Below are 13,539 nucleotides of genomic sequence, written 5' to 3'. Positions count from 1 at the left end.
TTCCAATTTAGCGTCAGAGTTGTTTTCACCAAAGAATATCTTGTTGTCGTTGATTTCTCTTTGCAAATGAATTTTATACGGTAAACCTATGGAAACCTTTCTGTGTTCCAAAAGACCAAATAAAGGATACAACTTCCAATTTACGTAATTACCCCATCTGTTGTTCTCGACAACGTTGTTATATTGAAGCGCTCGTTTTTCAAATCCGTGATTTACTCCGCGAGTCACTCTTTTCAGTGTGTTTCTAGCAACAACTCTAACTCTAGCTAAATCGGCATCATTTGCAAGATTTCTTACCGGTTCTTTTAAAACTTCTCCATCACCGACATCGGGAATCCATCCCGAAACTGAATCGTAGTTTTTGGGATACAGAACCGTTTTCAACATTGTGTCAAACTCGCCGGGGTGTTTTATGGTCGTTATCGGATTTGAACCAGCTTCCAAAACCATTTCGCTGAATAAAGACGGAAAGAAGTTGTTTTCTAAAGTCGTGTTGGTTTGTGGAATTCGATTCTGAGCGCCGTCTTTGATTTTGAAATCGCATCGGAAATGGGCATCGGAAAGCAGCAACCAATTGGACAACGAATTAATTTCAAATGTAACTCTTCCTGTGTCGTTTATTTGGGTCTTTGTCCCTACCGATGGTGAGATGATTACGTAATCCTCTTTCTTCTTGTTGAACGAATATTGAATCGGATCATACAATTGAAAGATTGGATCCAATCTGTAATTTTTGCTTGCCATTTTTATCCAATGATTTTAAACCCTTTTCCTTGTTTTTCTAGGGCTTGTCATTCTAGTCTCTTGTTTCTTAGTTCTCTTATTAGCTGTAGTTCTTTAAGTTCGTCAGATTTTTTCACTGCATCGCTTATATTTACTCCTGCTTTTGCCACAGATCTAAGAGCTTGCGCTTCTGAGGAAATGAGGGATTCGTTGTTTGAGACAAAATTGGCCACTTTCGGGATGAGAGATGTTAGCGCAGAGAAGAAACCGTCTCTTTCGAATTTTTTTTTTTCGTGTTTTAAAATTAAAGACATTTTTAATGCGGTTATTTTATACTGTATTATTATTAGTGATTCTTGTCTGTGGTTTGGGTAATTTATAATACAGTTTGGGGGAGTTTGTTATAATACATTTTTAACAGTTTGGGGAGTCTTTTATGATACATTTTAACAGTTTGGGGAGTCTGTTATAATACAATTTAACAGTTGTGTCTTTTCGGATATGACGCATTGAAAAAGCTGCGCATGCGCAAAAGTGAAATACGTCATATCCGAAAAGACATATACTACTAAGAAATTCAAACATTCGGACATATTTCCTAGCAACCCCATGCTCATGTGCATTTGCGGATCATCGGGTTGTGGAAAGACTTACCTCACTTTCAACATGTTGACAACACCGAACCTTTTAGATTTCGAGTCTCTGTATATTTACACGACTACTCCCGAACAATCCTATTATCAGTTTCTCAAAGCTTTGGAATACATTTCGAAAGGAGAAAGTTCAAGACATTTTTCACTACTACGAAAGCAACGAAGACTTGCAAGAGAACGCAGAAATAAAAGACATTTTAGACGGCTTTATCAAAGAAAAGAATCCTTCTCTGAAACCGACCGACGTCAAAGTGTTTCTGACTAAAAACGTCAACGATTTAGCCCTGTCTAAAATCGACAACCACAAAAAAGTAAAAACGTTCAACAAGAATTCTTCACGAAAGGAAGACATCACAACTGTCACTGCATATAACATCCCAATCTTTCTACGCAATGGACGCCATGTTTATCAGAAAGAACGCAAATTGTTTTTTATTATTCGAATTAAACGACAAAGATTTATCTCAAATCATTCAGTAGATAAATCACGGAATGGACAGAGACACGTTTAAAAAGGTTTGTAAAGCTCAATGGAGAAACCCGGATGATCATGGATATGTATTTGTTAATACTAGAAAATCTGCGGGAGAAAGAGTTATGATCGACATATGTTAATTTTATTTTTTTAAAAATGACGGATTGGAATAATATTTTAAAAAGAAATAGAGAATATATCAAAGCTAATAATAAAATAAAGACCCAAAGTTGAAAATAACAGATACCAACAACTCGGATTAACGGAAAATCTACAGACTCTATTTCAACTAATATTAAAAAGTCAAGAAGATATTAAAAAGAGACTCTAGTCTCCTATAGAACCTTCACCCCATAAAGATCCACTGATTGAATATGGTGGGATTAAGACATTAGATGATATAAAACGTCTTTTTTCAAAGCCTAACCCAGATTTACCAAAGAGCATTTCACCAATCGTTGATGATGAGGGTTTGTTGTTTAATGGTTTTAGAATAAGATTTAGTGGAAATTCACCACAATTCAAAATCGACACAAAAGACTTTATATTTACATTAACGAGAGGGTTAATAGATTTAATGAATGCCGATTACAAGGATTTAGTAGCATACTCAAAATTTCTATATGCGATCAGAAAGTCAGGACCTGAAACAAGAAGATTGAAAGAAGTTAATTTATATATAACAAAAGTTATTGAGGAAGAGGATGTAGATGATTATGCAGAAGATTATCAAATCATACAAGAAATAGATGAATTCGATGATATGGTGGCATTTGGACAAGGTATAACGTTTTTATCCGACAACAACGAGGAACTAGTTAATAGATTACGAGTAATATTAGCGGCCATGAAGGAAGGTCATCGATCGGACAGACAATACAAAGAAGTCAATGGCATATTACAACGACTTTTGGAGAAAAAAATCATCACTAAAAAAGACTATATAAACGTCATTAAAAATGTCCAATAAAAAGCAATTGTTCGTTATCACCTCGAATAAATCAGACATCAAATTGTCTCTAGACTACGAGTATGAACTCGATCGCAATAAACAGCACGAACTGGGATTAAAGTATTTCTCCGTTTACAATTCCATTAGAAATATCAACGAAAACAACAATCAACTAAAAATATCGACGGATAACGGAGTTACGTTCAAAACCATAAGCTTACTACCGGGAAGCTACGAATACGTAGCCATTAACGATTACCTATCCGAATACGCAGGAAGTGTGAGCGGTAAAAACAATATCGAATTCGAAGGTAATTTGAATCTGAACAAAATAAAACTGATCTTGGGAAATAACAGTCATGTCGATTTCAACGTAGAAAATTCGTTGAATGCGTTACTAGGATTCGAAAAACGAATATACGCGCAATCAACATTGGCGCCGCACAAGGCCAACATCGAGAACGACATCGACGTGATCAACATTCACTGTAATTTGATCAACGGTGGATTTTTCAACAAGCACAAACGCCAAATCATATATCATATATCATATATGCCGATCTGATACAGAATTATAGAGAAACCGTTTCAAACGACCTATTTACCAGTCAATTCTTTCATGATCAAAGATATAAATCTGGAAACAGGTTCATAGACTTTGGCAACGAAGAAATTGTCATTCAACTTCATTTAAAACAATCTTCATTCTCTTCTTGAACAGTAAGATAATCGAAATCATCAAATTCATAGTTTTCATCAAAACTATACTCATCTTTGTCGTTGTAAGGATACATAATTCCTTCACTGTTTGGTGGTTTTCTTTTAACATTATTCAAATAACTTCTAAAAACTTTAGTTTGTTTATCATTTGGAATAACTACTCCATTGGTGAAACTTTTTTCCCATGGTTTATTAAATTCGTTCGACACGTCATGTCCGCTTGCTAACTGAACGTAATCTTCTACACTTATCTTATCATTAGAATAACCTTTAAACGTTTTCTTTTCTTTTAAAACACCATCGGAAGTTAGAATGATATTGTATTTGACTTTTGGTGCTAAATATAAACCAAATATAATTCCACCGTCACCGTAATCGTTTTTACCTTTGCAATAGTCTTTTTCGGAGACCAAACCAGCTCTGTTTAGTTTTTTCCAATTGTTGGATGAAATGTACAAATTATCGGTGTCGGTATAGTATATTTCGGGTTTATAAAATCCATTTATGATGTGAATGAAATTGTTCATTATTTTTCTACTGTGAGATAAAACGAACGATCCCAAAATGACTAGGTGTTAGTCGTGTAGATTTACTATCTTCGGTAGTAATCTATTTTTCTTCAATTTCTGTTTCAACAATATATTGAGTATCATTAATTTTCTCATAGGTTTTAACATGTGAATCAAAGTTAGCCTGTAAAGTTGCTTCATTCCATAAATGTCTAGTTGTGAACATATTTTTTTGAATTGATTTACCATACAAGGAATTACCTAAAAATTTCATGCAATTACTACCCACGATATTACCTTATCGTTTACATTTATTTCTTAGATCTCTCAAAATTAAAATATAATCTCTATAGGGTGGAGTTTTAAAATTTTCTTCGTATACTATACCATCTAATATTCTAATAATTCTTCCACCGGCTTTCACTATTTCTTGAATATCAACCGATGTTAAAACGTCGTGACAGAAACCATTTCTGAACCTGATTTTGTTACCAGTTTCCTTTTTACCTTCTTTATTCGTGAAAGTGATTTTATCTTTAACTGGTATCGGTTGGAAAAACTTGTTTTTGGGATACTCAAACCACACTGTTAAAATAGCTGTTCTAGGTCTTCCACTTTCTGCTCTCGGATATTCACTGTCTAAATCCGACATTGCTGAAGCGTATAAATCGTTAGCATCAGATGCCATTAGTTTATTGCAGTTTATTTTTTTAAGTCTCGATTGAACCTCCGTTTTATCTTTTGTGCTTGCGCTGTATTCTTTGAATAAATCAATTACGTTATGTGAAATACTTTCTGTATCACTTTGTGAAAGAAACTCCTTTAATACATTACAAATTTCGTCCATTTTGTTCAAATGATTTTCTATTTTCCGAAACTCTTCCTCCTTTAATAGATCGTCTGATAAAATTTCTTATAAAAGGATTAGTGTGCGAATAAACTTTTTCTATATTTTCTTTATCAGTATGTTTCGCAACTATTCTAGTAGTTTCATACCATTCTTCTTCAACCATTTCTTTATCGTAATGATATAAATAATACCAACCCTTTAAGGATAAAGATGGAGCTGTTAGATTATCTGATATATTCTGGCTTACAACTTCTTTCACGACTTGGTTATATTTTATCAAACAAGCTCCAAGACATAGGGTATCCCTTTTTGCATATGGTTCCCATTCGTGTCTCAATTCCTCCCAATTGTCTTGCGTGTATTTAGCGATATCCACGTCGGCAATTTTTCTCAAATTCGCGGGAAGATTGGACGAATTTCCCCATGCAGCCAAACTAGATTTTTCATGTTGATAGGAAAATGTGAAATTAATATGTTGTAAATAATTACCCTTTATTTCTTTCTGTCTTTTCCATTTTTTCTGTACATCTTCATCTGTGTATGGATTAGATAAAGGTAAAGATAGAATTCCTCTTGGTGTTTTTAAAGGACAATGCGTTAGTATTTTTTTGTATTTTTAAGCACGATCCAGTTGTCGAATCCACTGCCGTTATTAATAAATTAATATAAATCTCTTTCTTTCATATTGACCTTGATATTTCAACATTTGATCTATACAATCTGTACCTACAAATATTTCTACTACATCATCAGTAGGAAATATATTTTTTTCTAACTTTTTTCTTAGTTTTTCTAAATTAATTAAAGTGCGGGCATAAGGAATTGCTCTTCGAGTGTCTTTTTCTGAATAAGTTTCGCAATCCCAAGCGAATAACGCGTCAACACTCATACTTGAAAGCACGTTTAGTTTGAGAGGTGAAACCTGTGTTACTGCGTTATCATCTCTACACGTTTTCCACACCTGTTCGTAATTGTCTTCTATTTCTTGAATTCCCAAACTTTTTTGGCTTCTTCTAATCAGACAGAAATGCGAGTTGTGTAAGTAAATAACCCAATCTAATTCATCATGTACGGTTAAAATGTCTGTTTTGGGATTATAAATTTGAAACGAAGTGTTAAATTTCTTGTTGAATTCCTTCATTCTAGCACAAGTCATCACTCCTTTTCTATTTGCTTTTGAAAACACGTTAATGTATTCTTGAAATTTACACGTTAAATCTTTGTTCAAAACACGATTTACGCATTTGATAAAACAGTGACCATAGGTATGTAACAATTTTTACCTTTGTATTCGTTTATCTTTTTAAGTAGATCAGTTCCTCCTCTGCCAACTCTCGATCTTTTGATTTCTTGGAAATTGTCTTTCATTAAAATTATTTTTCCTGTAAAATACCAATCGAGAGCATCAGATTTTTTGTCCATATTTGAAAAGAAATTGTGAAAAGTTTTGGCATTGAAACCGAGGAATGACATGTTTTGTCTGTGATTCCCTTCCTCGACTATCTCTCCATCTATTTTAATTTGTCCTTTCAATGTTTTAAATTTATTGGAAACAGCCTTGATAACATCGAAAAATAGGACGTTTTCTATCAATGTTTCATCGTGTTCGATTTTATTCATATTTTTTTAAGTATATATTTTTGATTATTTCTTTATTTTGACTGCTTATATTTCTGTATGGAATTTGTCCAAAATTTCATTGAATTCTTCTAATTCTTCAACTGTTATGTTCTTGTCTTCTCTCGATCTTTCGAAAAAGATGTACAATTGATTAAGATACATATTCAAGATATCCGTTTTTTTTTTAAATGAGCTTTCTTTTTGCTTGTGAAACCTAAAGTGATGAGGCCGCAAGAGGTCGTTTGAACGGCTGTTAATGCACCGAATACGGTCGGGACGATGACCGGAAGCATTAATCCACCAGTCACGGCCGTTGCAACCGTTACTCCTACCGTTAGAACTGTGCTCGCTGTTTTGAAAACAGAATCGATTCTACTCCATGTTTTCCTGCATGTATTGCATTGTCTTAACTTTATTTTCAACTCTTCTTGTTTGTCTATCATGTATTGTTGTCTGCTTTCGACTTAAATTAAGTGAATTATAGAATAAATAGAACCACGGAATATCATATAGAATCCCTATTCCATTCCTAACATTATTATATTTGCGGGTATTAAAAGTAAAAACATTTACGCGTACTAACGAAATTTCTTTTTTCGTATGGTCCTCGTTAAGATGATAGGAATATTTTATTTTTTCTTTTTCGATGTTTATCTTGGCTCTACAAATAAAACCACCACTATTAAGGATGGAGTCGAAATCTTCGGCAAACGTTAAATGTACTATAAACTGTCGTTCTTGTTGACTTTTATGAACATCGATCGAGGTGTATTTTCCACCACCAAAATCGAAATACAGTTTTACGTATTCAAAGTCTGTTGTTCGTAAAAACTCGTGACTGCTCGATTCTATTGGTCCGGGTATGTGTGCGGGTTTTATAAGTGATGGTGGAATTTTGACAATGTTGGTTGATGGTGGATTTTCCGTCTCCAATATCATATCTAAATCTTTGATTCCAATGATATCCTTATCATTTTCTACTTCCATTTTAAAGGTGTCTACATATTTACCATTTTTCGTTTCAATTTCATATAAATCATCCCTTTTATCAATCAAACATATAGTCTCTTCCAAATAACCATCATTGAAAAATGAAAGATGTTTGACGGCATTACCGGTTTGTTTGAAGACTATTTTATTGACTTTAACCTTCATGGGAAAATCTATTTCAATCAGGCATCTACCTCGAAAAGTAAACGCTTCCGTTTCGCCGATATCGAATACGTTTTTAGGTTTTCCATCTACGTGAGAAGTTACTTTTATTTCTACTTTGAATCCATATTTGTTTGATTTAAAAATTACTTGATCATCTTGGTTTTCTCTATCGAAGGGAGTGTCACTTTAGAATGGAAGATTGAAATAATATGACGTATCCGTGACAATAGCTTCTAATTTGATCAACTTTCTCTCTTGTCTCAAAAAATCGTCATGAATTCTAGATACCAAAATATTGACCTGTTATTTAATATATTTTTTAATATCATCTTGAAATTTATTTTGAATTTAATTTTCTAATTCGTCCGTGATTTTAGTATCCAAAGCAGTCAATTGTCGTTTCAAAGTATCTTTGTCAATGGGATGTGTGAGATTGTTAATTATATTTTGAACATCTGATTTTTGCTTCGCAATCTTTTCGTTCAATTTGGATATTGAATTTTGTAACTAAGTTTTGTCCACGGAATCAATCTTGTCTAGTTCTGCTAGCAATCCGCTGCTTTCGCCAAGTTTTCTTTCCAAAGCGTTTAGTTTTCGCTTCAATCTATCCTCGTTTACATTTGGGTTATCTATTAAACGTTGGACGTCTATTTTTACCTTCGTAATCTCTTCGTCTAATTTAGATATTAAATTTTGCAACTGGTTTGTTTTATTCACTTGAATAAGACCTTTCAAACTCGTTAACTCTTGTTGTAGTTTGGGTTCGTCCACATAATTTTTAATATTTCGTCTGAAGTATCTTTTCACGTCAGTTATTCTCTTTTCAACATGGTCCTTATCTATTTGAATTGCGTTCATTTGATCCAGTAAATATTTCTTGTTCACGGCATCGTTATCGTTTCCTGGAAACTTTGAATTAGTTATTTTGAAATTGTTCATATCGATATCCCCTTGTAAGGTGTCTCCAATTTGATCCACGAAAAAAGGTTTCGCTTTGTTCATAAACGCCGTCATGGGATTTTTAGATTCTAGAGGTAAAGACCCTAATCCAAACTTGTTTGCCATTTTTTTATTGAGTTAAATTTGTTATAATTTCTTCAAACTTTTCTCCCAAACTCAACCGATATAAAACCCAAAGCGACAGCTGTCCACACATTTGATTGGTTTGCTAGTCAATTTCGTTATCTCTTCTGTCGGTTCTAGACCGAAAGAATCAAAGAAATAAAAGTTATTCAAAGAATCTTTGTGTAGAGCAGAGTGATGAACTCCTTTTTGATCCGACGTATGAATGTTTGTGATGGCGTAAATTTACCTTTTCTTGTATTTCAGTTCATCAATTTCATCTCGCATGCAATAATAAAACGGCGAGACGTTCAACTCCTTTGCCCATTTCACAAGTTGAAAGTTTGTGGTCGTGTCTTTTTCGTATTTATCGAGAAATGCATCCTTTTTTAAAAGTCAGTTTTTTTTAAGTTGATAAAACCTTTCTGAAATAATGATTTTTGTATTAAAGTTAAATTCCGAGATATCAAAAATATTTTGAGGTGTTATGTTTTTCGAATTCTTTCGGAGTATGCGGTAAGTATTGTTGAAGACCCAATTGACGAAATATATACGTAGTTTGTGTTTGAAAAAACTTGTATAATATTCTGATAAAACACATTCAATAATATTTTGAAGATATATTTACATTTAAATTTAAAAACTTTTAATTTAAGAAAGCGTAAATGCTTGTCGACATCTAAATTTCTTAACCTTTCATCTAAATCTTCATTTTCGAGATTTATTTTTAAAAGTCAGTTTTTTGAAGTTCATTTTGATAAAACCTTCCTATGATTTGTCCTTTGTCTTGATCGACCAATTCATACGTGGGAGGTGATGTGCTATTTATTTTATCAACAATGAATATCTCGTTAGTCCAATACCCGACGTAACCTTTCTGAAACAATGATTATATTTAAAAATACGAACTCGATCTCCAACTTTGAATTTGGGTTTAATATTCAAATTGCTAACTCGTTTTCAAAGTTGTTTCGAGTGTTGACGGACTTTATGGTATTACGGTTATTCGAGGCATGCGTTGGCGTCACACCTATAGACGAATGTATTTTGTTATTGTATTCGTCGACAACAACTGGTAATATTTTAAGCCATTTTTGAGATTTCAATTCCGTGAATTTCTTGAATAATTTGCTTTTCAGAGTCCTGTTGAATCTTTCTATCACTACAGCTTTACCTTCGTTATGTGTGCTGTAAATTTCAAACCCCAGAGATTTCACATTTTTGTTGTAGAATTCGCTTCCTTTATCAACCCACAACTTTAGGGGTCGTCTGTCTGATTGTTTCATTATGGTTTCGAATGCTTGTTTGACAGTCAGACCCGATTTGTTTTTCAAGGGAAAGACCGAAGCGTATCTCGTGTATATGTCGATCACCGTCAAACAATACTTGTACCCTCTCTCGACTGGCATGTTGATTAAATCGGCTGAACAAATTTCATCTTTATCAAAAACTTTGACTTTGAGGTAATGTTTGTTTTTTCGAAATTCTTTGTGAATCTCGTCTGCTATGCCCATAACCAATTTCAATTTTGCCTTCAAAAGTTTTATTATAAGAGCCCTTTGTAATTTCTCTTTGAAAGTGGGATTGGGAATATTTTCAAGTTCGTCTATCATTTGTTTGTCTGCTTGGTGTCTGAATGTTATGTCTTTGTTTCTGTACAGTATGTCGTGTTTGAGCGCTGCTGCGTCAACTATATTAACGGGTTCTTCCCCTGGTTTGGGATTATCATTTTCGTCTAAACGCAGATCTAATCTCGTGCCTGGACCTGTATGATTGTGCCCTGGGAGATGTTTTTCTCAGGGATATTTTGCCCATGGGAATCCAGGAAGAGAACCCAATGACTTTTGAATGTCTCCCGCACCGAAATACGTTTTAGGAGGATGGATATTTATTAAAGACATATTTGTTCAATAATGAAATATACACCATATATTTTTAATACGAAAGATCTAATACAAGGAGAAAACTATTCAAGCGATAGAAAAGAATCACTTTATGAATTTTTTCTTAAAGATAAATATTTGGAAAGGTTGTTTTCGGATTATTGTAGAAGTTTCGAGAAAAAAAAGAGACTAATAAAAACTGTCTACAACCTGGTTGATAAAGAAAACAAGGAAGACATTTTGATATGTATAAAGGGCGTTTTAATATGCTCTGTATTTTTCATTAATTTTTCCATCTAATGAAGGGATAATAGGAAACTGATTGAGTTATTTTAACAGTTCAAGATGTCGGACAAAAGGAATCTATCTTCAAATTTGTGTTTCTGAGATGAATTACCAGTGAATTTCTATGTTGACCTATATAGTCATCAATTACGTATTTACTTCCTTGTGTGATAATGTAGTCTCTCTCTATATATACCATCTCCAAAATCACTACAGATTCATTATTTTAAACAGTTCAAGATGTCGGACAAAAGGAATCTATCTTCAAATTTGTGTTTTTGAGATGAATTACTAGTGTATTCTATGTTGACCTATATAGTCAACAATTGCGTATTTACTTCCTTGTGTGATACTCACTACACACCCTTTGTTCATTCTCTGAGACTTTCGAATATACTTTTCGCTCTGAGAATTGACCTTATAGGGGGATATTGAAGGTATTGACAAAACAATAACAGAGTAGCCCTTCTGTTTATTCTACTACCACTACAGAATCATTTATCATAATATGAAATTAAAGGTATTGACAACAGTTATCATTCTGTTTATTCTACAGAATGTTTGATTACTTTTCGATACTATGATAAAATTGATATACACCATCAAGTAACGCGACAGTTAACCAATGACGGGTAATATTCTCCAGAAGGGAGGAAAACCTAAGACAGGTGCTGTCGGGCTTGAATTGGGTGGAGTTGATAAACAACGTCATCAAGTAACGCGACAGTTAACCAATGACGGGTAAGATTCTCCAGAAGGGAGGACAACCTAAGACAGGTGCTGTCGGGCTTGATTGTACAATTACTACCAAAAGGGCATTAAGTTCAATACCTAATTGGAGGTGATCACAAGTAAGAAAAATATGGTTTTGTTGACTTTATAGGTTTAATATGGACTCTCAGTCAATCATCTTATAAACATTAAATTTGGAGAGAGATTTCCAATGTTTGATCATTTAAAACTGTTGAAATTTGTTGTTTGAGACAAAGTTGGCCACTTTGGGGATGAGAGATGTTAGCGCAGAGAAGAAACCGTCTCCTTCGAATTTTTTTTGTTCGTGTTTTAAAATTAAAGACTTTTTTTTTAACGCGGTTATTTTATACTGTATTATTATAGTGATTCTTGTCTGTGGTTGGGTAATTTATATGGAGCCTGTTATAATACATTTTTAACAGTTTGGGGGAGTCTGTTATAATACATTTTAACAGTTGTGTCTTTTCGGATATGACGCATTGAAAAAGCTGCGCATGCGCAGAAGTGAAATGCGTCATATCCGAAAAGATATATACTACTATTAATTCCCTTCAGTATCAGGGTTTTAGGTGGTAAAATAATGACATTTACACGTACAAACAATATATTCTTCTTTTGAATCATTAATCTTGTTAAGATGAACTGAACATTTTGGTTTTTCGATATTGATGGTTATCTTACAATTTCAAATATATACCTTTGATGTAGCTTCATCCTCGATTATCAAAAAATGTATTATAAACCCTTTATTTTGTTGACTTTTATGAACATCAACTGAGGAGTAGTAACATTGATGATAAAGAAAATATAGTTTTACATATTCAAAGTCTGTTGCTCGTAAAAACTTATAACTCATTGTTTCATCTTCTTTTTGTGGTTCTAGTTTTCTAATAATATTCATTGATGGTGGAGTTTCTGTCTCCAATATATAATACAAAAAATAATTTCAATTAGAGCTTTACCTTTATTTAATTTAATCTAATAAAGTTCTGTTCTATAATTATTGAGGCGTTATTTTTTAATGTTGTATTATTAGTTGGTTTATATTGTGGTAATTTAAACTAATAAAGTTCTGTATTATAATTATTGAGGTGTTATGTTAATGTTGTGTTATTTTAATGTTGTATCATTAGTTGGTTTATACTATGGTAATTTAAACTAATAAAGTTCTGTTCTATAATTATTGAGGTGTTAAGTTGATGTTGTATTATTTTAATGTTGTATCATTAGTTGGTTTATATTATGGTAATTTAAACTAATAAAGTTCTGTTCTATAATTATTGAGGTGTTATATTGATGTTGTGTTATTTTAATGTTGTATCATTAGTTGGTTTATATTATGGTAATTTAAACTAATAAAGTTCTGTTCTATAATTATTGAGGTGTTAAGTTGATGTTGTGTTATTTTAATGTTGTATTATTAGTTGGTTTATATTATGGTAATTTAAACTAATAAAGTTCTGTATTATAATTATTGAGGTGTTAAGTTGATGTTGTGCTATTTTAATGTTATATTATTAGTTGGTTTATATTATGGTAATTTAAACTAATAAAGTTCTGTTCTATAATTATTGAGGTGTTAAGTTGATGTTGTGTTATTTTAATGTTGTATTATTAGTTGGTTTATATTATGGTAATTTAAACTAATAAAGTTCTGTTCTATAATTATTGAGGTGTTATGTTGATGTTGTGTTATTTTAATGTTGTATTATTAGTTGGTTTATATTATGGTAATTTAAACTAATAAAGTTCTGTTCTATAATTATTGAGGTTTTTATGTTGATGTTGTGTTATTTTAATGTTGTATCATTAGTTGGTTTATATTATGGTAATTTAAACTAATAAAGTTCTGTTCTATAATTATTGAGGTGTTATGTTGATGTTGTGTTATTTTAATGT

The 13,539-nt window shown here is 32.5% G+C and overlaps 5 protein-coding genes across 5 annotated transcripts in view; all 5 read right to left on the bottom strand.

The window, feature by feature from the left end:
• The window catches only part of LOTGIDRAFT_175181 (hypothetical protein), a gene marked incomplete at both ends in the record, with an annotated part of 1,640 nt that extends 896 nt beyond the window's left edge, over window positions 1-744 (bottom strand). The window contains one exon of the mRNA XM_009055799.1: window positions 153-744. Coding sequence (XP_009054047.1) covers window positions 153-744 — 592 coding nt within the window. The remainder of the gene's footprint in view (window positions 1-152) is intronic.
• Window positions 745-3,489: 2,745 nt separating this feature from the next.
• LOTGIDRAFT_175180 (hypothetical protein) lies at window positions 3,490-4,720 on the bottom strand (the record flags this gene model as incomplete). Its single annotated transcript, XM_009055798.1, has 2 exons — window positions 3,490-3,920; window positions 4,342-4,720. 2 exons carry the CDS (start codon window positions 4,718-4,720, stop codon window positions 3,490-3,492), a joined length of 810 nt encoding a protein of 269 aa, XP_009054046.1.
• A 142-nt stretch (window positions 4,721-4,862) lies between these two features.
• On the bottom strand, window positions 4,863-6,304 carry LOTGIDRAFT_175179 (hypothetical protein; the record flags this gene model as incomplete). The annotated part of the gene is made up of 3 exons (XM_009055797.1): window positions 4,863-5,416; window positions 5,609-6,079; window positions 6,166-6,304. The coding sequence occupies 3 exons, from the start codon at window positions 6,302-6,304 to the stop codon at window positions 4,863-4,865; spliced, it is 1,164 nt and encodes a 387-aa protein (XP_009054045.1).
• Window positions 6,305-6,874: 570 nt separating this feature from the next.
• On the bottom strand, window positions 6,875-7,657 carry LOTGIDRAFT_175178 (hypothetical protein; the record flags this gene model as incomplete). Its single annotated transcript, XM_009055796.1, has 1 exon — window positions 6,875-7,657. The coding sequence occupies one exon, from the start codon at window positions 7,655-7,657 to the stop codon at window positions 6,875-6,877; it is 783 nt and encodes a 260-aa protein (XP_009054044.1).
• Window positions 7,658-8,164: 507 nt separating this feature from the next.
• Window positions 8,165-8,722, bottom strand: LOTGIDRAFT_175177 (hypothetical protein; the record flags this gene model as incomplete). The annotated part of the gene is made up of 1 exon (XM_009055795.1): window positions 8,165-8,722. The coding sequence occupies one exon, from the start codon at window positions 8,720-8,722 to the stop codon at window positions 8,165-8,167; it is 558 nt and encodes a 185-aa protein (XP_009054043.1).
• Window positions 8,723-13,539: the final 4,817 nt, after the last annotated feature.

This window comes from Lottia gigantea, assembly GCF_000327385.1.
Source record: "Lottia gigantea unplaced genomic scaffold LOTGIsca_250, whole genome shotgun sequence".
NCBI classification, from domain to species: Eukaryota; Metazoa; Mollusca; class Gastropoda; family Lottiidae; genus Lottia; species Lottia gigantea.
Note: the sequence above shows the minus strand (reverse complement) of the source record. Positions and strands in the feature narration are given on the sequence as shown.